We start from the raw sequence: 24,704 nt of genomic DNA, 5'->3' as shown, positions 1-24,704 counted from the left end.
CGGGTTCGATTCCCGGTCAAGGGCACCGACCTGGGTTGCAGGTTCGATCCCCGGCCCCAGTCAGGATGCATGAAAGAGGCAACCAATAGATGTGTCTCCCTCACATCAATGTTTCTCTCTCTCTCTTTCTCACCCTTCCTCCCTCCCTCCTTCCCTCCCTCCCTCCCTTCCACTCTCTGAAAATAAAGGGAAAAAATATCCTGGGTTGAGAATTAACAACAAAAATAAACTGTAAACATTTAGCATTATTCAAAATGTTTCAGCACAGCATCCTAGGATTTGGGAATCTGTACTGTAATATATTCTATCTTATGGTTAAAATATGCATCTGTCACACTCAGAAAAAAAAAACAAACAGCAAGGTGTGCAAAGGCATTTCAGAGTGCTGAGGTACATGTGGGAACCTAAGGCTGGTTTTCTGAGGCTCTCTGCTGGGGACACTGAGGAGGGAGAGGCAGAAACAGGTGACGGGGTCCCCTCTGCTCTGTGCGAGGGGGACAGCGGCCCTCAGGCCCAGAGAACGAAACCCCGATCCACCAGCTGACACAATGTGGGTCCCAAAGTCAAGGAGGAACTTTCTCATCTCTAATTGAAGAAAAAAATAGCACCCTGGGAACACAACAGAGGCCTCACGGATGAGATGGTTCTTAATCACAGGTACAGGTTTCCTCTGAGGTTTAGCATTCTCCGAATGCACGGAATTGTGAGCTACAGTTATTCTGCAGGGTTTCAATGAAATCAGCACAATTGTCTGGGTAGAGATTTTAATAACAAGGGGCAGGAAGCATAAAGAAGGGAAAAAATTCAGCGTTTTTCTATTCCACCTGCAGAGATTCTTACAGCAACCTCCCTTTCAATTTATGAGACGCTCGCTCGGACTGAACAAGAGACTAGGAAGTTGCTGGAATCTGCATAAAACAAAGCTTCCCTGAATAATTCATCAGGCTCCTGGGAGCAGATGGGAGCCTGTCAGTTTCCAGAGATACAAAGCACCTACTCTTTTAGCACAAGCATGTTTCCCTCCCTCTTGACCAAACATCGGCGTGATTTACACACAACGGCGGGCAAGGCCTCGAAACCCCTCAGAAAGGAAGCGTTTCCCTTAGGAAACAGCACGTGGGAGCAAGGTACACACCTGACATGCTGTAATTAAGCCTTTTTGTAAAGGAGTGAATTCCAAGTCCAAGCTCAGCCTTCCCAGCAGGCCTTGCAGCCAGGCAGGCGTCGCAGGCCTGGGAAGAAGGCGCGTTGATCAGCGTGCAGGCCGCGCATGCCCAGGGCTCCTCACATTTCCCGGCCACGTCGTCCAGGGGATGTTCCCGTCGGATGGACGCCCGGCTGTAATCGGTGTTTCTAGCTGGCAGCTTGCTGTGGAGGATTTTTACAGTTGACCATCAGCACCATCATTATTGTCTGGTTCTTATACATTCTGGGTATTTCAGAAACTATTACAAAACCGTTAACCTACCCCGATGCTACATGCTTACTATTGCTTACAAGGTTGGACTCTCTCAATAAAATGTTCTCACTTGGGACCCCCTAATTGTGGTTAAAGAAAGAATTACCAAATAAAAGACTTTATTCAGAGTCAAGGGGTTGTGTTGTGCTTTTTTTTAACATTTACGAAATTAATTTCAGAGAGAGGAAGGGAGAAACATCGATCGGCTGCCTCCTGCAGGCCCCCTGCTGGGGATCAAGCCCACAACCCGGGCCTGTGCCCTGACCGTGAATCAAACCATGACCCCCTGGATCCCAGGTCGATGCTCAACCACTGAGCCACAATGGCCAGGCACTTCCCCATTTCTTAATAGCCTGCAAACAAATTCCTTCCGATCTGCCCTTGGATGTGTAACAGGAGTGTCAAACCCAGCATGTCTGCAGTAGACTGAACGATGACCCCCCAGAGACGTCAGGTCATAACTCTGGGACCTGTAAACTGCTTTAAAAAGAGGGTACCCCTGTTAAGGCACATCTCCCAAACTCATCCATCTTTCCCGCTCTCTCCCCGCTTCCCCAGGCCCATACAGTGAAAACTTCTCTGTCGTCTGGGTCTGAAACTTTCTGCGTTATGCTACATATCAAACCTGTCACAGTTCTTACTGACGTGTTAACTTTCTAACTGAAAGGGCCCGCTTTCCTCTCCATGCCCGGGGTCCTGTCCTCAGGAGCGGCAACCGCCTCTTTCCATTACACTGCGCGACCCTCGCACACGGGCTCAGGCCTCTTCACGTTCCGCCCTGACTGTGCCGCGACCAGGGGACACCCCCCACCCTGACGTGGGCGCCACGGCTGATTCCTGCGGCTTGATCCCGTCCTGCCTGTAAAACCAGCTTTTCCTGGGAAACAAATGGAGCCTTCATGTTGGGTGGCCGGTGTTATCAACCAGCCAACATGCACACGTACTCATGATCCATAAATAATGTCTCTTTTCTCATTTATTTAACCAGAATTCCAACTCTCTTTTTAAAGTAAGCTTCAAATGACACTTGTCTGGGAGATCTTCCCAACCTCGTGTGTCTATACGGACCCGATGCCCGAGCTCTAGCACTGCCCGTGTGCTTCACGTCCACACCGACAATCACACGCCTGGCTGACAATCGCATACACTGACATGCTCCATGTCCCACACTGTCAGCATTTCCCCCGGCCGTCCCCAAAGGGACCTGTGGCCTCCACCAGGGCAAGTGAGCACTGGGGGAAGGGAATTACCCAAAGGGACCTGTGGCCTCCACCAGGGCAAGTGAGCACTGGGGGAAGGGAATTAACCGTCTCTCAGGGACTTCTCTCTAAGGATTCAAACCAGCACTAATTCGAGGAGACACAAAAGGTCGCCGTGGTCCACCAGTCGGGGAGGGGCTTATGGAGGTCAGGATCAGCGGGGTTTTAGTTCAAGTTCATCTCTCTGTGGGTCCAGGGGGTCCCTGGACCCAACCTGTGGTCATTTCCCCAGTTCTCGAAAACATAACTGGAACAGACCCTCAGCTACCACAGGATCACCGCACAGGTTTAGTTAGTTGGTCGTTTCACCAACGAGACCTAAATTTTGTAAAGAGCGTCCTTCATGTTTTACGTTATTCCTAAATGAAGCAAGAACGTTTGGAGGTAGTTACATTTTTCCGGTTATTGACGTACCTACACCTCCTCGTAATCACGTTACAAACAAGATAAAAGCCAAAGGCTGGATGTTAAGATCTGAGCTAGAGATTTTCTACTGAGTTCGGAAGTGGTCCAAAGACCAGCTTTGGCTCCTTCTGGCTCTTTGATGATGTTATTTACTATTTCCTTCCTAGGTTCAAGTACTTCTGAGTTATGCCTTCTTATTAATAGCCTGATAGCTATTCAACTCTGTTCTCTTATTAATGGCCTCTTAGGGAATTGGGCAAACAGTACCCCTTGAAAGGAGACATCTCACCTCGCGTCAGCACGCTGAGGATCTTCCCTCTGACACTGGGGACAGAAGTACGTCATTCTGTTATTTTCCCCCAAGCGACACACCGTGACGCGGCAGCCACACCGGCCGCAGTTAGGACGCTTGTAAACCTTAAAGTGTGTGGAGACAGCAAGTCCTGCTTTACGGCACTGAAAGGAAACAAAAAGACAACATTACCAACAAAACAGCGTTGCTAAGGAGCCAAGGATAAATTCTTGAAACTCACTTCTGAAAATAATGCTTTAAGAATTTGCGTATGCTTGTACATACGTCCAGATAACCTTTTCTTTCATCGGAAAAAAAGGTATCGACAAGATTCCATAATATTTGTCATATAAGATTCATGTGAATTAATTAAGTCATTACTTTATGACTTATAGTATTCAAAATTGTTCTTTGAATAGCTTTACTCTCTTATCTAAATGGGATATAAGAGTTCTATAATTTAAAATGTCTTTCATGCTGTTAAGGGTCTTAAAAAATTAAACATAATTATGTAGTTAAAAGAAAAAGAGTAGATTAGTGCTAAGTCTGACTATTTTTGGAACATGGAAGCCGTCCACTTTGTTTTAACAGTCAACAGAAAATTTAACAAGATCTTCTTTGTTGACCAGACGAGGGAGAGTTTTTAGTTTTTAATCTTACAGATTCACTAAAAAAAGAAAATAAAAATTCAAATGCCATCCTTGGAGAGAACAGGTTCCATTTGGGTATAAGTCCTATTTCAAAAGACATTTGATATTCTCTGTCACAGTTTTATTCTGCTCACATACATCTAAAGCTCCGACAAAAGGAATATTTTGGGTTTATATCAGCAGTGTGAAGTTTTAAAGGCCCAGAAATATGGCTCATCACATGTAAGCTTAAAGTTACACAAACAGCTTAATTAATTTAAGCAAAGTATTGAAAAACCCGACTTAATCAGGGCAGAAAATGGGTAGCTGCCTATAATTATCTTTCTTCAGGAGACTAAGTGAGCATATATATTAAAACAGCAATAGGTACTCAAGGCAGGTGTGTAAAGCAAGAGGTTCATGAATACTTTAGGCCAATCAATGAAGAATTCCACAATCCCTGCCTTTCTGAACAAAGTAAAAATAAAAATTTCGAATACAGCAAATGGAATGTGGAAAAAAAATTGTGGTGCTGTATTTACAAGATAAAATGTGTTTACTGAACCCTCTATGTATGCATAGGTATATAGCGTATCTGTAACTTGCAAAATTTATAGTTTAGCAGGTATGCATTTCATTCTCAGAACAGTCTTTGGGGTGGATAACTACTGTCCCATTTTACAGATGAAGAAACTAAACTTAAAGTTACCTAAATAATCTCAACCACACAGATAGCAGCGGCGAAATCTGATTGAACTGAGGTCCGTTTAAAGAAGTCTTATCTCTCTAGGCATCCTGTATTTTACTTTCATATGTCCAAAATACAACAAGAGTCCAAGTCAAATGCTAACACAGTTGTTCCCCAACTCAGTGTAAAAACACCTTCGTATAATTAGACAAGTTTGGACGGATCCGTGACCTAAAATGTGAAGCTGTGAACAAGGCCCCGACCTTGGCGCCCGCAGTCCCTGGACTTCCAGGCTCTCACCACGAGGTGGCCACATGCGGCCTTGGCATTCTGGTAGAATCCCGGGGAGACGAGAGATATTTTACGTAATCGGAAAACACTTGCTCTTACCCTGTAGAAAAGAAGGCTGAAGTCACGAGTTCTTTCCACCAGCTGATGGATCTGTTCCCCTGTCAGCTGAGAAACCTGAAAACAGAAAGGCTGATGTGTTCACTCCAGAAAAATGACACCACTTGCCAGGTCTGAGAGATGTAAATAGGTTTCAAATACACACAGAGCTCCACGGCTCTATTCCTCATACATCTGTTTAGTGTCATTAACGGTGGTTTTGTTTATTTATGTATTTATTTATTTTGCCAACCCTCACCTGAGGATATGTTTTCCATTGATTTTAAGAGAGTGGAAGGGAGGGAGGGAGGGAGGGAGGGAGGGAGGGAGGGAGGGAGGGAGGGAGGGAGACATTGATGTGAGAGAGACCCATCAACTGGTTGCCTCCTGGATGCCACCCAGGGTGCTGGGGATGGAACCTGCAACCCAGGTACTTGCCCTTGACTGGGAAGCAAACCTGAGACCCACGCTCTAAGCTCTGAGCCACACCAGGGCAACAGTGGTTTTATTTTTAAGTGATAGTACTACAAGTAAGAAAATTCTTATTTATAAATTTTAATTCTAAATTCAAGTGTTTATTGACTATCTCTTCTGTGTAAGTCCCCCAAAGTCCCAGCACTGACTGTCAGGGCTTAAAAGCCTTGCTGGGTTTGCAAAGAGATGGAGGAAAAGGAAATAATAAAAGGACTGGGCCAGCAGTAGCTGACCATCCAGGTCACTGCTGAGCTGTAAGAAGACGAATTTATACACACGTGTTAGTATGAAAGCACTGGTGGCCACACGGAGGGACTCAGGAAAAGACCTGAAGCGTTCCTATGACACAGCCCGGTGTAAACCTGTCACCCTCGCAGAATTAGCCACCACTTGGCACCTGTGGTTTCCATGGTCATTTCAGAAGAAATTCTGCCTGATGACTTACACTTGTGGCACGTGTATGAATACATCTATATCTGTATACAACAGAAACTAATTTATCAATGACTATGAAGTCTAAAGGCATCTAATCAACACAATCACTCTAGGGGTATTATATATTTTTTCAATTATTTACTTGAAGTTTAAAATGTGTGCACTTCTAAAACTCTTTTTTTATTTTACCGTATCCTATGCGCTATATCCAGTTACACCTTGAGATGTGAAACTACTTTTTCAGTAATTGTGCATGTGCTTTCAGGGGGCTGATAGCAAAACTTCAGAAATGTCATTAATTTTTAAACCCTCAGATGTTATAGGCCAATGATCTTTTGCTAGATGGACGGCTGGCTGGATGTGCAGATAAAAAAGTAAATTATCGGTTTACTGTCGATAGTAACGATGCTCTAGGGAACAATGCCCTGGGTTCTTCTCTCCCCCCCCCCCCAAAAAACATTTTCCATAGAGGCCTAGGTGATTTAAAAAGCCTGTTGTTAAAACTGTTTCATTATGCCCGTATTTCAGAAATTTGACTGGTCTTTTCAAGTGTCAAAAAGCAGAGCCTAATCTAGAGCTCTCATTAGCTGGTTTCTTTTAAAACTTACTTCCTAGGATCCAGGCGATTGGGGTTCGATTCCCGGTCAGGGCACAGGCCCGGGTTGCGGGCTCCATCCCCAGTCGGGGCCGTGCAGGAGGCAGCCGATCAATGACTCTCATCATTGATGTTTCTCTCTCTCTCTCCCTCTCCCTTCCTCTCTCTGAAATCAACAAAGATATATTTAAAAAAAAAAAAAAAGTGTGAGGCAAGTTACGGAAGACTGGGGGAGGACTGGCAGGAGGGGCTGCAGCGGGGGTTCCAAGCAGCGGGGTCAGGGTCGGCCTCTGTGAGAGGTGGACCCGTGGTCTGTTTGGGGACAATGTGACCACGATACAGGCTTCAGTGTTCCAAGTTGGCCCCTTAGCAGTATTTAAGACTAAAGACATCATTCTAAAAACACCTGTAACCTACTTTAAGAGCAGGGTGGAGACCACTGTCCGAGAGGGCTTCGTTTCTGATGATGTTGCCGACGCCGGGCAGCACTCGCTGGTCCATCAGCACGTCGCAGAGCATCCGTCCCGGCTGCTGCTTCACTTCCCTTTCGGCTCGCGAGAAGCTAAACTTGGGTGAACACACGTCCAGCTCTTCCATCATCCTAACTCTCTGTTGGCTTTCTGCCGAGTTTCTATAGGAAGGAATGTAAGGCACGTGACTCACAGGTCTGGTTACAGCATCACCAGGTGTCATTTAAAACGAGCGTGGGCCCGGCCGGGCGTGGCTCAGGGGTTGAGCTTGGACACAGGATCCAGGAGATCTCGGTCCGATTCCTGGTCAGGGCACAGGCCCGGGTTGCAGGCTCCATCCCCACAGTGGGGCGTGCAGGAGGCAGCCGATCAATGACTCTCCCATTACTGATGTTTCTCTCTCTCTCTCTCCTTCTCCCTTCCTCTCTCTGAAATCAATAAAGATATATTTTAAAAAATAAAATAAAATAAAATAAAAAATAAAATAAAATAAAATTAAAATAAAATAAAATAAAATAAAATAAAATAAAATAAAATAAAATAAAATAAAATAAAGAGCGTGGATGGAAATGTAACCACCTCGGGTTAATCAGGGTAGAAGGGTTCTAGAGCCAAGCAATGCAGATCCTAACAAACTATATTATTGGAAGGCTCTTTTAAAATGAGGTTTTATCCATTATAAACCATTTTTTTAAAAAAAAAAAACACCCTCATTTATTTATTTACTCCCACGAGCAACACCCCAAACCAGAGACCCAGCCAAGCCTCAGAGCTCTGTGGCTGAAGGGCTTTTCTTTCTCACCTGAGTTCTACCGATGAGTCCAGGAAACAAATCGAATCCTGGCTGAGTTGTATTTCCAGCACAGGAGAAACTCCACTTTTATTTCTGCACTCAGGCGGATTAACCGTGACGGAGCCTTTCATTCCAAAGTGAACCCTGAAACACAGTCAAAGCCATTGTGAGTGGCAGAGAGCATATCGCGTGTCCCATGCGTGTCCCTCTCGTCATTCCCTGGGCTACAAGCCCACAGACGCCGGCCGGGATGGGCGCTCCGGGGGGCCAGCTACCAACCACGGTGGCTGGCACCGGATGCTTTCCCGTTATGGCTTTGAAGCTTTATCAAAACCAGAAGGTGTGACAATTAGTTTTTCAATCCACAAATAAAATAACTTCTTAGAGGAAGAATGATGCCCCGAAAATAAGCCCAAGAAAACACACCTGGTTCTACCATTCTTGTCAGAGGAAGAATCTTTTATTCACAGAACAGCCGAGCATCTCTCAGCTTTTTCTCAGGTTCAAAAACTCGGGATGAGATGAGGCTACGTTTAAATCGCCTGCAGTCTGTGTTTTTATAAATTCTACAAAGCCACTAGCACGCAAAGCCCTTATTTCTAAGCCCAGCAGATTGGGAATGTTTGCCTTTCCCCCCTACTTTTAGATACACAACAAAACAATGTTTTGCAAAATCTTAAGCATCAAAAAAAAAAATACAAGTCAAAATGATAGTCTTCAATTCTTCTACTTTTATATGTACTGGGAAGAGGGGATTTATAAATATTTACGGGTAACTCGAAAGCCACGACGTGGTGATAAAAAATTCATAACCTTTCAGTTTCATAGGATTGATTAGCATGTCCCATAAAAAGAAAAGAAAAGGTAAGTGGTTCTGTGAGACCTCTGACGATGAAGATCGAAGATCACCCCCGCGATGAAATATGGCGTCCTGCCCTCCAAATCGCCTCCTCACAGCTCCGCGGACTTAATAAATACGGCTCCTGTGGCAGCAAACGCTACCTCTCTGTGCTTCTAACTGGGAAGCACTACGTCACGGTGCTGTCCAAGGGTAGAGTCCGGCCTTAAGAATGTGGGCTGTAAACTCCGGGTGTCCCGCGATGGATCATAACTGCGTTGCCATGCCCCCGGGGCCCGACAGGAGTGTGCGCCGTGAGTGCTCCATCATTCAGCTTACAGAGGCTCAGCCCGGCGACGGGGCACGACTGCCGTGCCCAGGAGCCAGCGAGGCTGGTCTTCCCGGCCGCAGGCTCATAACGGGGATGCTGCGGCACCTTCCCGAATGAAACTGCATCCCCATAAACAACCTCAGAGGTGAAGACGCAAGTCCGATGAAGGAGTAGCCCCAATAAGGGGCCGGAATCAAATAAGGATGCCTTTTCTTGGTCTTCTAAATAAATCTATTCAGTTTAGGGGGAAATACCTGTTTTTTATTTTATTTTTATTAGATTGTTTAATGTTGTGATAACTGAACCCCAATAAACCAAGAAATTTTGTGTTTATTGTTAAGTACCTTTTAACATAAAATGAGAAAAATCAGTGTCATGAAAATGTTCGAGGCACAGTAACCACCCATACGACTGTAACAACTGCCCCACTGATCCAACTTTCACAGGCCAGGACACAGGCTCGCAGAACGTTTACAGTCAAGAATTAGATTTGCTTTTCAAGACTTCTCATTATAATAACTTTATTTCTACCTGTTGACCCTCCCACGCCCCCCCACCCAGTCCACCTGGCTACCTGAGGGCATTCGCTCTGCACAACAGGACCACCTGCCAGGAGGCAACCAGTCAGTGTTTCACTCTCACATTGATGTTTCTCTCTCCCCCTCCCCCTCTCTCTCAAATCAATAAAATAAATAAAAATTAAAAAGATATGGTCTTAACCACGTGACAAAGGAAAAAGGGAAGCCCCCCTGTTCTAAGGCCTCACACCCCCAGCTTCCTACACCACAGACAGCCCGACCCTGCTCAGCATCAGATCAGTTTCGGAAAAGCTCAGACTGACCCAACGGACGGTGCACGAGAGAGGTCAGTAAGATTATGCTAAATTCAACTTGAACTCTGTGGTTACTGCAGCCAGACGACAAGTGTCCAGGACAAGTAATGTCCCCAAAAGACAAGTGGGCATGCTGGGCAGGCTACAGTAGGTATTTACTGCTGTAAAGTACAGAATTCAGTTAGAATCTTTATCACACTCACTTCTGTCTAACACATTAACTGACAGATTACAAAACTATGTCTAAACTGTGAAACGCGTCTGTAAGCAGCAGCTGATGGGTTCCATAAAGACTTTTTAGCACCCTGAAAAGAACTGTTGCATTCTCTCTCGCATATCTGTCTAGAGGACCATATCCCTTAAACTGCAATAAATTACAAAATCGATAATGCATAAAGCTTCCCTGCGACGGCAAAGCCTCTAAAATATTTCAGATATAGTTTCTGAGTGTGTGTGATAATTGCAAACAATTAGAGTCAAATACATCACAGGCTGGAAGTAGCCAAGTGTTTTGGAAAGAGAGATTCATTAAAAAAATATATCTTCTAAATGTGAGCGCAAGATGCAACAGCTGTGTTCGTTTGGATTGCAAGTGGCAGCTTGCGGGGTGGGTGTGTCAGGGTGAGCGGACTCACAGATGTAAGCACCCCAATCGTGGCAATACAGCCCCCCACAGTTTACAGAGATTGCCCTTGGTAGTGGGATGGTGAGTGTGTAAAACCACCCTTGTTTGTTCTTTGGTGATCAGTTGGCTCTAATGAGTATATGTTACGTATACAACAAAAAATTAAACACGATTTTTGTTTGTTACAGGTGAAGAGCTTCTGTAAAGTGTTCAGAAGAAGCATAGGTATTAATCACAACCACACAGCTAAAGCAAATGTACATCAGATAATGCGTAGAGCTCTCTGGGGCCATTACAGGCACTTGAGCTCTGAGATACATCTTTTAGGAAGAGAAATGGTCCCTCTCCACTTTGTATCTTTCTGAAGCAAGGATGTTACCTGTCGTGGTCTCTTACAGAGGGTTATGCCTGCATCCTAGTTTCACAACAAATGAACCCCGGGAAGATTCATGGCCTGCCCTGTAGGATGCACTCAAATCCACAGGCGATTTTAATTGTGCAAAGCTGTGCCTTCAGGGAAAACTGGAAGCAATCATTAAGCACGTTTCCAGCTATAAGCTCTCTAAATTGCAGGCCGGCCTGGTGGGCAGAAAACAGAGGTCAAAAGTGAAGACGGCATCTCTGTCTCCCGCTCACAAACCTGCAGCCTCACACGACAGGCACGTTTCTGTGACAGGGTCATCCACTCTCCTAGAAGCATGGGTTGGGGGTACATTTTTTTAACTTCAATTGTGAAAGGGGCTACAGATGATTTTAGGACACTCAGTTCATAGTCAAACACCTGATCTGCCACTGACCTTGAATTGCAATATCAGATAGTCCTTCAGGCTGTAGGGGATCAAAGGGAAGCGGCTGCTGTACTTCCCCCAGCCTTTCCTGAGATGCGCACGCCCTCTCCAGGGATGGCCGGGGTTGGCTTAGTTCAAAGAGGCAATTGCCCTTGTCTGCTTCCTGACAGCCCTACACTAGATACGATTCTCCCTTATCAGCCTGGTGGGGAACTCTCGATAAAACCTGCCTCTCACCCTCCAGAAATAAATCACCACACACCAGAGAATCAATAACATATCAATGCTCTCGGCCGTTCTTACATGGATTCCACTATGTACTGCTCTACTCAGGGCCCAGAGTTTTCAATCACACAGGCTGGAGACAATAACGCAGCCTCCAGACCAGCTCTGCAGAACCTGAGGCACGTGCTGATGTGATCAGCTCCGGACGGGAAGTGACAGTGTTGTCCGAGGACAGTGCTGCTGACAATGGAGAAAACTCCAAGGACGAGCAGTGACACAAACCCTGAAGCCCTCCGAACATGCCGTAGATGAGATGCCGTGAGAAATAATCATCTCGTCTCTGATTATCTCATGATAGAGCCACACATCACCTCTGTGCCCCTGGTGTACCTCCCCTGGAAGCACGGAGTCCAGTCAGAGGACTTTTCTTTTGAGAAGATAAAGACTGTTAAGTATCTTAAATAAACGAAAACACTCAAGGAGGCAGTGCCGGTCTTTACGGCCTACAATGCCTCAGGCGAAACTCGGGAAGACCGGGATTTGACAGACATGTTCATCAAGGGCCTTTTTTCACTTTTCTGCAAAAATCGGTGCTCCTGCTCCACAATGACATCCATTTCAACCTTTTTATCATTAAGTCAATCAAGGTAGTAGACTGCGTGGCCTTCGCCAGCAAATCGGCGGCGGATTTCCACAGCCCCGTGGAACAGTGGGGAACCTGTGCTTCCTGGGAAGTTTCTGAATTCTATAAATAAGTTTCCAATTCCGTCTAAGCCTTCAGCAAAAGAAAGAAGGCACAAAAAGATAAAAATCTGGAGATCCACTTAGACCAGGCTAGGAGTTGTCATGAATCTCGAGAAACTGATGTCGCTGATGCAATAAACATTCGGTGGAACGAGAGGGGAGAGGAGCCGAGCGGGCCAGCGGCTCTGGCAGCTCCCGGGACGCTCTCCGAGCCTATCAATTCTCTAAAAAGGGGACAAATTGCCTAGCCCTCCGAGTAGACGGCACGATTTATTCCTCTGCTGCTTACTGCTTTCCATGGTAGAATCTCCACCTCTTACATTAGAGTGCTCTTAAAAATGGGGTACTTTCTACAAGATTAAATGTGACACCCGGCCAACCGCGCGAAAAGCCTCCTACCCATCCTGACACAGAGGGAGGGGTGCGCGCAGGTTCCTCTCACCGCAAAGCTTTCGGCCCGAAGTACAGGAAGAGCTCCTTCCCCAGCGTCTCCACGCCGCCGTAGATGTGTCCATTGAGTGGTCCCCAGGAATGCCCGCTGGGTTCCCTGCTGTTCCCTGCAGCAGCCTAGTAGAAAATAGTGCACACGTGTAAACAAAATTACAATTTAATTCTTAAATGTGTTTCCATTACTTCCTGCCCAGGTGCATCCCAATGAGAAGAATTATCTCCAACCACTCCGTGTAATCTGCTGTTTACATGCACTTTGTCAAATTACTGTGCAGCCCTTTAAAAAAGAGAGGCCAAAAAAATTAGGTGGGGGAAAAAAAGTAATTGGCGCACAGTCAAAATGAGCTTCTTCCAGGACCACACCGCTCTGTGTACATGAAAGGAGACTTAGAAAAATGATGTGAACGTCTTAAAATCAACGAGGACAGTCTTCCATTTCCAGAGGGATAGCCAAGGTTCCCAAAAGAAACTTCAGATCAAAACAGCTAGAAATGGTAGATAGATATGGTAAAAATATTCTGACCTGCAATGATGAACTCACAGGCCAGCAAGAAATAATAACAGGTCCCAAAACCAATAAAAGTGGGCGAAAATCTCACGGGTAAGCAGCACCCTGAAGCCAGCTCTATCAGAGAAGCATTTACAGGACCCGAGGAACGAGAGCTCCCGTTTTCATGGTCTTGCGGGGTGTAGGGAATTGGAGACAAAACCTGGGCCCCTGAGCAGAGGACTCTGACGTGAGGCCCGCTCCTCTCTCCCTCCCCAACAATGTTCATAATAACATAAAATGAAACCCACCACCCTTCCCCCCAGCATCACGTAAAACCAGAGCACACATTGCTAGAGTCACAATCAATGTGCTAAGCCCCGTAAAGAACCACAGAAATTATGAACATCAGCATCAGTCCCGAGGCGAGGGCCGGGGATGGGCTGCATTTAGATACCAGTGATGCTCCTCTCCCCAGGCTGGGCAGTAAGTACACGGGTGTTATTTATATCACCTTTTATTCTTGAGATATGTTTTGTAAAAATTACTTAATTTGCACTCAAAATGTAATAAAAAAATTTTAAACTACTATAAATGCATAACTATTATATTAGACACAATAGGTAATGTCCACACATACTTCCAACTTACATTTTTCCCCAGTGGACCAAAGGATCCTCAGAAGATCCAGGGAGAAATCTTGGTGGGGTGGGGTGGTGCTGGGGGTGTCATGGGAATGACTGGAAAACAGCTTTAGGTATAGTCCAGGAGCAGATCACAACTTTCCTTCCCTTTATGGGGGGATGATATCTGTCAGTGACTCTCAAATTTTTGATTCACAGACACCTGTCATTCTAAATATTTAATATTTAATGTGCTTACTCTGTTCTTTCGTTTACTAAACTGGCCCTTGTTAAAAAAGTCAGTGGCGGTATTAGGTTCAAAGGGGTGAAGGGACAATAGGTATTGAAAAAAAAAGTTAATAAATGCCAGGGACTGAACTGTGTCCCCGCAAATATTCATCTGTTGAAGCCCTAACCCCCATGCAACTGTCTTTGAAATAGGGCCTTTAAGATGCAATTACGTTAAGTGAGGTCATAGGGTGGGGCCCTGATCCAATGGGATTAGTGTCCTTACAAGAAGAGACACCAGGGAGCCGGCTCTCCTCCTCCCCTGTGCTCAGGAGAAAGGACACGTGAGGAGAGAGTGGGCTTCTGCCCACCAGGAGGAGAGCTCTAACCAGAAACCAAATGGGCCGGACTCTTAATCTTGGACTTCTAGCTTCCAGAACTGTGAGAAAATAAACTTGTGCTCAAGCCACCGAGGCTACGGTGTTTTATGGGAGCCCAAGCAGACAGACAAGGGCCAACACTCCTTTTCCACTAAATCCATTCTTCCCGATGGCCCGAAGTTCAGGTCCTGGGCGTGAGGTCCCTCCTTCCCATAAGAACTGGGGGATCCATCACAGGCTCATAGTGACCCACGAAGAAACTCACAGGAGGGCTTAAAAGGGGCAGCCTTTCCGTTCTGCACAAACCACAAAAAGAACCAGTGGGAGAGTCAAGCGTCAGGGACTGTAGATACACATCACCCCGAGCTCAGAGTATCTGCCTCTGACTTCTCTCATCTCCCTTGGATGAACTCTAGGGCCTACCCATGATTATAAGCACTGGCCTGGCACAACTGAGTCCTCAATGAGGGAAAGATGCTTGGACGTTTCTTGCTTTTATAAAGGAATCGGTGAGGGCCCTGAATTGAGAAGCACCGAGAGTCCTGATGGTTCTGCCGAACAAAAGACTTTACCCTGCCACTCACACACACGTGAAGCCGGGTGCAAATTAAGATAGAGGGTGTCAATGTGGGTTTCCATGACAACCAACTAGCAGGTAGAAAGTCCTTACAGACTGGATGATACACGGAGCAGATATAGATCTGTTAAGAGTAAACTTTGCTTCAACATAGGTTAGGTTTCATATTTTTAGGATCTGGAATATAAAATGTTTGTACCATTTAAAGCCTTCATTTCTGAATTGATGGCTCACAGTCCTGCTTCCCCACCACTCCAATGCCAAGCGTCTCCTCTCCTCTCCCAGGATTCTTTACGAGTGGCTCTTTAACCATGTGCTCCGATCCTCTGGCTTCTGCTAGGGCCCCCAGCAGAGGCTGGTGGGGACCTGACCTCATCTCATACACACAGCCCCAGACACCACACTAGCCGTCCCACTTCTTTGCTGGGAGGATATTTGCTACTATGGTCATTCCAGTGCTTTAATCTCTCTTAAACTTTTAAATTTCCCAAGTTAAATCCAAAACTCAACACCCATCCAAGATGTTGGAGAAGGCCATCGTGTGCAGTTTGTCACCCCCTTTACCCCCCATGTACCTGGAACATCCCTTCCTGGGAGATAAAGAGCCCTCACAGCCTGAGCTGGGTTTATGGTCTTGTGAGGGGACATTGTTCCCTATTCCAGGCCTCACGTTCCCCACCCCTGATCTAGGTATCAGGGAGGAAGGCAGACTGTATGGGAACAGAGGCTGGTAGGTAGGTAGGTGTAGCTGGGCCAATTCTCTTGGCGGTTGATTAAATTTTCTCAGTCAAGTAGAAATGAAGGTCATCAACTGAGAGAAAGGTGGCCTTACGACCCTAGATTATCTAAGGTTATACATAGCACAGAATAATATCACTCATGTCTCCAGACTCATCATTTGCAGGTGGAGGCCAATGGCCTCACTCAAATGGTGTCACTGGTTGCATCCTGGAGACATCTATGAAAACATATCATGAAATCTCACTGTACAGGACCACATTAGGTACCCTTAATTATACATCAACGAAACGCTCATCAGTTCGTGGTGTTAACCTTATTGAGAGGAAGAACCCTGTTTGTATTTGCCTGTATAACCTTGTGCTCACTAGGATCATAATTTCCCGATTTTTTATTTTATCCTATTCTATAAGTTCCAAAACCCAGATCATTGGCGGGGGATGTGTGTCTCCCACTCTGTAAGGACTATTACTCACTGTTCAATAAGTGGACCACTTAAAGCGACCCTGTTATCAAAACACCCAAATCTAACTCAGCAGTAATACATCATTAGGTGTTGTTGGAACTGGCTGAACAAAATACTTCAGAGTACAATTCATATCAACATCTTTTGTGCCATAAATCAATATGTGACATACATTTCAGAAGAGAACAATGAAAAGAAATAGTAAAAACATGGTAAAAAAAATATATATATATATATGGGTTCTTAGTGAAAATATCTTTTCCTCACCCAGATAGTTAAATGCTCTGGGCTCCTAAGAATGTCTGTTAGGGAGAAATTCAGCTTATCCCGCATGCTGACCTGGCTTTCCCCAGGGGGATTTCTAGGTGCTGAGTCTATAAGGTCCTGCCTCAGGACTGTATAGAACCTACAGTGGGAACTTTGGTTCCGTATTTGGCGAGTATGGCTGAAGCATCCTCTGTAACCAATGCTGAGGGGTGGGTTAAAAAAAAAAGCTTTGCCCTGGTGTGGTTAAGTGGTAGAGTGTTGGCCCATGCACCAAAGGGTCCAATTGTTGGTCAAGGGCACATACCTGAATTGCAAGTTCTATCCGGCCTAGTGGGGGTGAGTGAGAGGCAATCAGTGGTATGGGATGTGTCTCTCTCACATGATGTTTCTCTCTCTCTCTCCCCCACCCCCTTTCCACTCTCTCTAAAAAGCAATGAAAAAAATATCCTTGGGTGAAGATTAAAAAAAAAAAAAAAAAAAGAGTTTTTATATCCAGGATTACTCCCTCAAGGCATCAAAATTGTCCTGGACAAATATCTCTTTGCTCTCCAAAGTATTGTCATGTGTCAGAGATCCTAGAAAGTCCAGGGGATCTACCCATGGGAAATTCGGAAACTTAGAAAAAGAAAGTCTCAGAGGCTGGCCCTCCAAACCTGTATGGTTACTGGACGGCATGTTAGCAAGACAGAGTGCCGTGTGTGCCCTTGTAAATTCTGTGGTGCATAGCAGGATGAATCCAAAAATACAAAGGGCAGTAGACTTAAAATGCATGAGACCAAGGCATCTCTTCCCCCAGCTGTCAGGGAAAAACGAAATGTGTTGTCCTGGCTGACAGAGCCTCAAAGGGAGCCGAAAAGGGGGCCTTCAAGGTGTATAAATGTCTTCCTTCTACTGGTGTTTTACCTGATTCTCCATAATTAAAAATAACGTGCAACCCGCCATCAAAACAAGAAATGCTGAAACAGCCATGAAATCAAAGGCCCCACAAATACCGAAAAGAGATGTTTATGGTCAGAGGAAGGTGACTATTACCTTCAACACAGATGTGGGCAAAAGGGAAAGTGGAGGGACTGTGCCAGGCAGAGAAATCGTCTGGAAACCTACAGACCTGACATGACCGGTGACCTCAGGGCAGCAGAAATGGTTCCAGCTACAGGTGCTGGGCGACCCTGGCTCGAACGTGTTTTTTAATACTTGATGAGGAATTAAAGCAAAATGTTAGCACTATCACCTCTCCCTTGCTCACACAGAGCCCGTAATTCTCCTGGTACGGGACGTCCCCGCCTGGAAGCAGAAGGACCCCAAGGCCTTCCAGCTGGCCCGGGGTCTGCCGCAAGCGCAGCGCGCTCCACACTGAACGGCGCCTCCTCTGCCACTCGTTTCTCCCCCATTTGTCCACAGGCTCCTTAGGGACAGTAACGATGCTGTTTAAAATCCCTGAGAACCTCAATGCCAGGAGGTCCGTGAACGTTTTGGGGGTGAATCCGATTCCTCCTCTTTTCCCTCCTAAATCTGAGTGTGGCTTTAAAACGTGGGCCACCGGCTCCCACCCACCACCCCCATCTTGCTGTGCCATCGCGAGATTTATTGGCAAATCCTGGACTCTACTATGTTTTATCTGCTTTGAAAATTATTAACACCCCTGTCTCTTATTTTCTAATTATCTGCAACGGAGTGCGGCTTAAATATGAGGACCGAATTCTCATGACTGTCAAAGGCCAGTTGGAAGTAAAATACTGCACTTACCAGAATGTCCCATAAAGCATAAAGAACTTTATGAGAAGATTTAGGAACGGACTGATGTATTTTCTTAGCGTGTCCTGGTTTTAATGGGATGGTTACTTAGCATTTACAGGGTTGCTTTAAAAACACCTATTCCGATACTTCAGTTTGGCTTTGCGGAGAATGGCACATAAAGCTCCTTTGGTTCAGCTGTCTGTCATGCTGGCACCTGACCCACGCCTTCTGACTCCCAGCACACTAGGGTTTCTAAAGTCATCAGCTCTGGATAGTATACTTGGGACAAAATAAAATCTTCAATTTACGACTGACCATCTCAAGCACCTGCATATATTTTTAACTGTTTATTTTTTTAAACTTCCACTTTCGGGGGAAATCCTGGTGTAGCAGTGATGGTTTATTCCACTGACACTGAGAGCTGTTGTGTACGACCTAGGCGGGGCCTCCGCATGAAACCCAAGATTTACAAGATATTTACGGGTCCTACTGTAGAATCACCTCCTTGTATAAGCTTCAGCTGCCCAAATTCACAAACGATTTTCCACAAGCCTATTGTCTTTGCCATCACTGTACACAATAGCCCGATATATACTTGCCTTTCCGGTGTTGACCCTTATAATCCTGTTACTATATTATTTGACATGTAATCCTTTTGTCCCCCTGAAATAGAGACGAAAATCTCCTTCGCCACGATTTTAAGTATGATTGAGAAGGGTTCACCTTCCCATTTTCGAGTGGCTTAATAATAGGAGATCGTCAAAACCACATGGATCTTGGGAGACAGCACCTGCCTTACTGTGCTGATAGCCACTTATCCTGCCTGTCGGTGGGTGAAGGGAAGATGAACTCCTCAGAGCAGAGTGAGGCTTTTCCACAGATAAATGTTTCTGTCTGGCTCAGTTAAGAGTTTCCCCACACAGGAAAAAATATACCATGTTTACTTTCAGTTTCTTCTCCTTTTTTCCCCCCTGCATTTTAAAAATTTCTTAATACAATACTTTTCTTAATCAGAGGTCACTTATCTACCAATTTAAACCATCAAAGAGCTGAATTTTAAAAAGGTCTCCAAGCACCAAAAGAGAGGTCTTTAGGTCCATTCATCAAAGCACAGCCTACAATCTTATAAGAGAAGCCTTGAAGCACTGACCCAGAGGGGACTGCTTTGCACATAATTTCAGGGCACACATGATTACAAACCCCTGAAGGGAATAGGGGAGTCGTCAGAAAAAGGGGTCTGATGAGAAAGCCGGGATCTGGAAGAAAAAGTAGCACCAACCGGGATGTGTCCTTTACTGGGCACTAAGCTGAGAGTTGTAGGTGCCCTCTAATCAACTCCTGAGCAAACAAGCAGCAGGTGAGCACAAGCATCTACAGATAGGTAACAGGGGGGTTGAAATTCAAAACCAACACAATTGGCCGTTCTTTTCTGGACATCATAACGAATGTGTCTCTGTGAGATTAAAGCTACAGTGGCCACGGGAAATCACCTCCCTCAGTGTCCTCACCTGCCTGCCTCACCTGTCGTCCACTGTCTCTTGTTCCATGATTCTATATAATGCTAAATGCTGGTAATAATGATCCCGAGTCATTATTTCTAACTCCTGAATCCTTCTGCACTATGCAAACCTCTGCTCTTCTCCACCCATGCAGATGCTCATTAAACGCCTGCTCTGCTCATGACTCCGTGAAGGGCATGTAAACGTAAGGACCAGAGCTAGCACATTGAATACAAGTATCACACCTGAAGTACAACAGCCAGAGGATCGCGTTCAGATGACATGAGCGCTTACACATAAATGCTGTTTTACATCCTGTTTTGTGAAATGAGACTGGAAACATATGCAGATTACACGCCGATTTCAAGAAAATACTGTATCCGCCCCGCAATTAAATGGGAGGATTGGCTCTTCAGAGATTATTAGCCGGACGTGTTCATTCATTTCCCAGCACTGCTCCTCAGCCTAAGGACCCCGAGCTCCAGCAGAGCTCTGTGCACTGTGCTTACACGGGGGCGTAATTTCATGCTGGCAAGACGGTGGATCAGACTCGATCGGGGAAATCGCATAGTGCCCGCAGGACCAGCAGATGCTGGGTCCTCGATGGCGAGGCTCCCCTTCAAGAGGGCGGTCAGCTGCCCCAAGGAGACGCACTAAAGACTGAAGCAGAGGCCAGAGCAAAGAGACAGTAATGGTGGGGGTTTTGGTTGTTTTGTGCGTGTGTTTTCTTTTTGGCACAATGATTACCTGAAGCTTAAATCACTTATTTCTATTTCTTTAACTCTCTTTGTATTGCTTTCGTGTTTACCGCAATGTGGAGGATAGTATGCCTTTATAAACTTATTTTTAAATGCTGTCTTATAAAACTAAAGATTATAAGCCAGTAGCAGAAATATTTAAACAGCTTTAACTCTCTGAGATAAATGCCTAGGAAATGGGATCATGGTTACAGTGACGGTCATGTGGGAGGCCTGTGCCAACCCACTGTATTTTGATGAAATTTGCTATGAATCCAACAACCCTTTAAAATTCAAAAGACCCTTCATGTTTACAAAGATTATTATTTCTTTATAACAAAGGCCCAGAAAGTGTAGCTACGGCAAACTATTTATTTAGAACTTTCCCAATAACCACAGAGCATATAAATTCCATATGATTTTCAAATTCGGTTCCCAATCACTGGTATAAAATAGGTCTTTCGTTCCAATACACTTATTCCCATGTTTACCTCTTTGTGTCAAGGTATGAAACATAACAGCTTCAAGTGCAGGGCTTTTTATTTAAAGGGCATAGCTTATCTAGTATTGCTTCCGCGTGATGTTGATAACTGCCCAACCACCACAGCTGCACCCTTGTGCAATCTGAACACAGGAATGGAAGCCATTAGAAGAGAATTAGAATAGGTAAGAGAATGGACTAAACGGGAGAAAACATTTTTAAATGGTGGCAGACACAGCCCAAAACCCAAGGTCTCACTTCCCTAGTTAATACATGCTGATCAGTGTGGTGCCCCTGCCAGTGAACTAGCCCCCTTCCTACTAATCTTTCAGAGCCGAGGGAAGCCATGGCTGAGAGAGGGGGCTCCGGAGTGTGAAAGGGGGGAGGTCAAACCCCGGCCAGCCCCTCACTAGTCACGTGGTCTCGGGCAACTTAGTTAAATTCCCTCAGAGCCTCACTGTCCTCACCTGTAGAACCAGGTTAACCCTTTAGCACGGGGTTATTGTTTCTCATCAACGTAAGAAAACACGAGTTCTTCAGAAGCACTTTACGCCTTGCCTCTAGGGACAGTCACAACAAACTTAAAGAAAACGTTCCTGTTATTTTGGCCTGACTACCAGTGAGGTGATACCTACTGAAGGCATTAGGCTGGATTCTCAAGGTACATGCCTGTTTGTGGGGAGCCGGCTGGCTACCCCTCATGAATAGTCTCCCTGGCAGGGTGCTGCCCTGGAGTCTCTCCAGGGGCTCGCCGACCCTAGCGTCGCCTTAGAGAGAAATCTCTGGCACGTTGACCCGCAGGGTGGGTCGGCAGAGCTAGCACCTCTGCCTCCTGTAGCTTAGTTAAGATTACATAGTATCCTTTGCTTTAGGGAGTAGAAACCCTGCACAAAGACCTTGACTTGGAGACAGAGTGTCTAGACAAACAAGAATGTTTGTGCAGAGCAGGAACTGGGTAAAAGGTCACTGTTTTGGGTATTGTGGTCTGGGTGCACTATAAAAAGCTTGTAATCAATAAACTCGGCGCGCAGCCCGGCTCAGCTCAGCTCAGCTCTGCCTTGGCTGTAGCCCTCCCGATCCCATCCTTTTCTATGAGTCTTTCTTTTCTAATCCTCACCCCCTCAATCAGGTCCTCGTTCGCCTGCCGGCTGGCTCCGGCACCTGTTGGCTGATGTAACTCGTGATGTCCACAAACAGTCACGTTATATCCACTGCCAAGCCTTGCTGCCTCTCTTCACCTCCGCCGCCAGCACCACCGTCCAAAGACTCCCGCAGTCCCCTCCTAACTGAGGGAGCAGGTCCTCTCCGGCTTCCTCCGGTCTTTTATTTTTCTTTTCAAGGTAGAGTGATCTCTTCAAAGTGCAAACGGGTCCTAAGCACAGTTCAAAGACTCTCATTATGCCTCGGAAAAATACAAAGTCCTTACCCAGGTCCACAAAGATCGCTATGGTCTGGCTCCACCCTACCTACCCCAATCTTGTCTTATTTCAAATAATTCTCCCTCCATCCCGTCCTCCCTCTTCCCGCCGCATGGTTTTCACTCAACCCCTCACGCACGCATCTGAAGCTCTTTCTTTGCTGCCATTCTGTTCCCCTGGGGCCTTTCATCCTCGAAACTCCGTTGAATGAGTGATATTTATGAGACGAGTTTAACAGATCCATCCGTGTGACACCCTGGAAAGGTTCTGAGCAGCACTGTCGCCAGAGACGAGGGGCGGACTCCTCACTGACACAACCGTACAGAGATAAACACGAGGGCGGGGGAAGGACACAGTTTGAGAAACTTGGGACCTCCCTTCTCTGCAGTTGTGAGCATGTGGGAGCCGCGTAGCGGGACCCGGGCGACGAGGCAGCCGCGGGGAGACGGCCGCCCAGCCCCGCGCCCAGCCCCGCGCCCAGCCCGAGCCCCCGCCCGCGGGCACCGCGCCCGCCGGACGCACCCAGGCGGCGGGAGGCGGGCTGCCAGCGGCTTCAGAGAGAAGGCGACTCACCCAAGGGACCCGCAACCGGCGTCACCGCCCGTCGTCACGGACCACACTGAGCAGGGAGGGGCCGGCGCTAAGCCCAGGGCCGCTCGCGAGGCACCTGCGCGCTGGGCCGGAGGCGGGCGAGGGGCTAGACCCTGCGCTGAGCCGGTCTCAGCCCTGAGAGGGAGGGATGCCTCGGGCGGCGGCGACGGGTCGCGCGGAGGCGGGAAGCGACGGGGTCACGCTACGGCAGGAAGCGCGGCTGCCGACAGGAGGACGCCTCCCTCCGCGGGCTGCACCCGAGGCAGGCAGGCGAGAGGCCCGTCTCGGCGGGGCATCCCCGGGCCAGGCAGCGGGCACTGCGCAGGCGCGCCGGCCGCCCCGCCCCCGGGAAGCCCAGGTGAGGCCCAGGTGAGACCCCGGTGAAGCCCCCGTGAGGCCCAGGTGAGGCCCAGGTGAGGCCCAGGTGAAGCCCAGGTGAGGCCCAGGTGAGGCCCAGGTGAAGCCCAGGTGAGGCCCAGGTGAGGCCCAGGTGAGGCCCAGGTGAGGCCCAGGTGAGGCCCAGGTGAGACCCCGGTGAAGCCCCCGTGAGGCCCAGGTGAGGCCCAGGTGAGGCCCAGGTGAGGCCCAGGTGAGGCCCAGGTGAGGCCCAGGTGAAGCCCAGAGAGACTGGGGAAGTGCGGGGCTTCGGGAGCCGGGAGCCGGGAGCCGGGCCCCGAGAGCGGAGGTGACAGCGCCCTGGGCCCGCGAGCCTGCGGGGTCTCCGTCCCCCTGCCGCTGTGGGGCCCCCGTCCCCCTGCCCCTGCGGGGCCCCCGTCCCCCTGCCCCTGCGGGGCCCTCGTCCCCCTGCCGCTGTGGGGTCCCCGTCCCGCTGCCCCTGCGGGCCTAGGAGGTCTGGGGCCGGCTCACCTGGGCGGTCCCCGCGGCCGCGGGATGCCGGCCGGGGCCCAGCAGGCTCGGCAGGGCGCGGCCCCGCACGCCCGTCACCGCCTGGCCCGGGCGCACCCGCGCGCGAATTTCCTCTCCGTTCAGAGCGCAGCCTGGTCCCTCCACCATCTCCCGGCCGCCCCGGACCCTCGTGCCCGGGCTCCGAGGGGAAGCGCCGCTCAGCTGGAGCCCCGCGCGCGCCGACTCCGCGGGTTCAAACCTCCCGCGCCGCAGGCCCCGCCCCGCCCAGGCCCCGCCCCGGAGCCGCCCAGCCCCGCCCAGCCCCCAGGCCCAGCCCCGCCCCGCCGCCCTGGGGGCCTCCCGCGCGGTGGGCGGGGCCCGGCGGCGCCCGCGCGCTGAGCGCCCCTCGGGAGGCGGGGTTGCGGGGGGAGACCCGGGGCCGGGGCCGCTCCGGGAAGAGCCGAGGCCGGCGGCCTGGGCACCGTGAGCCCGGCTCCGCGGCTGGGGCCTGGCCGCGTCCTGCAGCGACGCCGCGCGGGCCCGGGTCGTGGCCCCGGGGGAGCCGGGCTCGGGACGGGCGGCTTCAGGCCTTGTCCCGTGGGCTTGGCGGGCCTTAGGCCCTGCGGCTTTATGGGCCAGATGTCCTAGGGTCTGTAAACCCTTCATGTTCACGTAGCTAAGGGAGCCCCCCAAAATTGTTGGGGGACCCCGGAGGACCGCCGCTTGAAATTGCTTCGTAAAACTCGGGACTCTCTAAATTTGAGGACAATTCAGACCTTTTCGAGTGTTCACAAAGATGCACATATATCCCCGAAGCTGGTGACCATACAGCTTTGTGAGTGATGAAACGTCCTTTCCTTGTTGAGAATTAAGACAGAGCTCGTGAAAACAGACGCCAGTCTATAAGTGA

The 24,704-nt window shown here is 48.1% G+C and overlaps 1 protein-coding gene across 4 annotated transcripts in view; it reads right to left on the bottom strand.

Moving 5' to 3' along the window:
• Positions 1-24,031, bottom strand: part of NEIL3 (nei like DNA glycosylase 3) — a 33,124-nt gene extending 9,093 nt beyond the window's left edge. The window contains exons 1-8 of one of the 4 annotated variants that reach the window (XM_081128138.1): positions 22,931-23,134; positions 22,057-22,311; positions 12,712-12,836; positions 7,896-8,030; positions 7,041-7,254; positions 5,123-5,197; positions 3,413-3,579; positions 1,136-1,368 (exon numbers count right to left, since the gene is read on the bottom strand). In XM_081128138.1, coding sequence (XP_080984264.1) covers positions 1,136-1,368; positions 3,413-3,579; positions 5,123-5,197; positions 7,041-7,254; positions 7,896-8,017 — 811 coding nt within the window. In that variant the 5' untranslated portion in view covers positions 8,018-8,030; positions 12,712-12,836; positions 22,057-22,311; positions 22,931-23,134. Of the gene's footprint in view, positions 1-1,135; positions 1,369-3,412; positions 3,580-5,122; positions 5,198-7,040; positions 7,255-7,895; positions 8,031-12,711; positions 12,837-22,056; positions 22,312-22,496; positions 22,637-22,930; positions 23,238-23,815 lie in introns of those variants that run through there. The other 3 variants (XM_081128139.1, XM_081128136.1, XM_081128137.1) reach the window with 3 other exon arrangements.
• Between the last annotated feature and the right edge of the window lie 673 nt (positions 24,032-24,704).

Source organism: Miniopterus schreibersii, assembly GCF_964146895.1.
Source record: "Miniopterus schreibersii genome assembly, chromosome: 2".
Lineage (NCBI taxonomy): Eukaryota > Metazoa > Chordata > Mammalia > Chiroptera > Miniopteridae > Miniopterus > Miniopterus schreibersii.
This window is presented reverse-complemented; position numbering and strand designations above follow the sequence as displayed.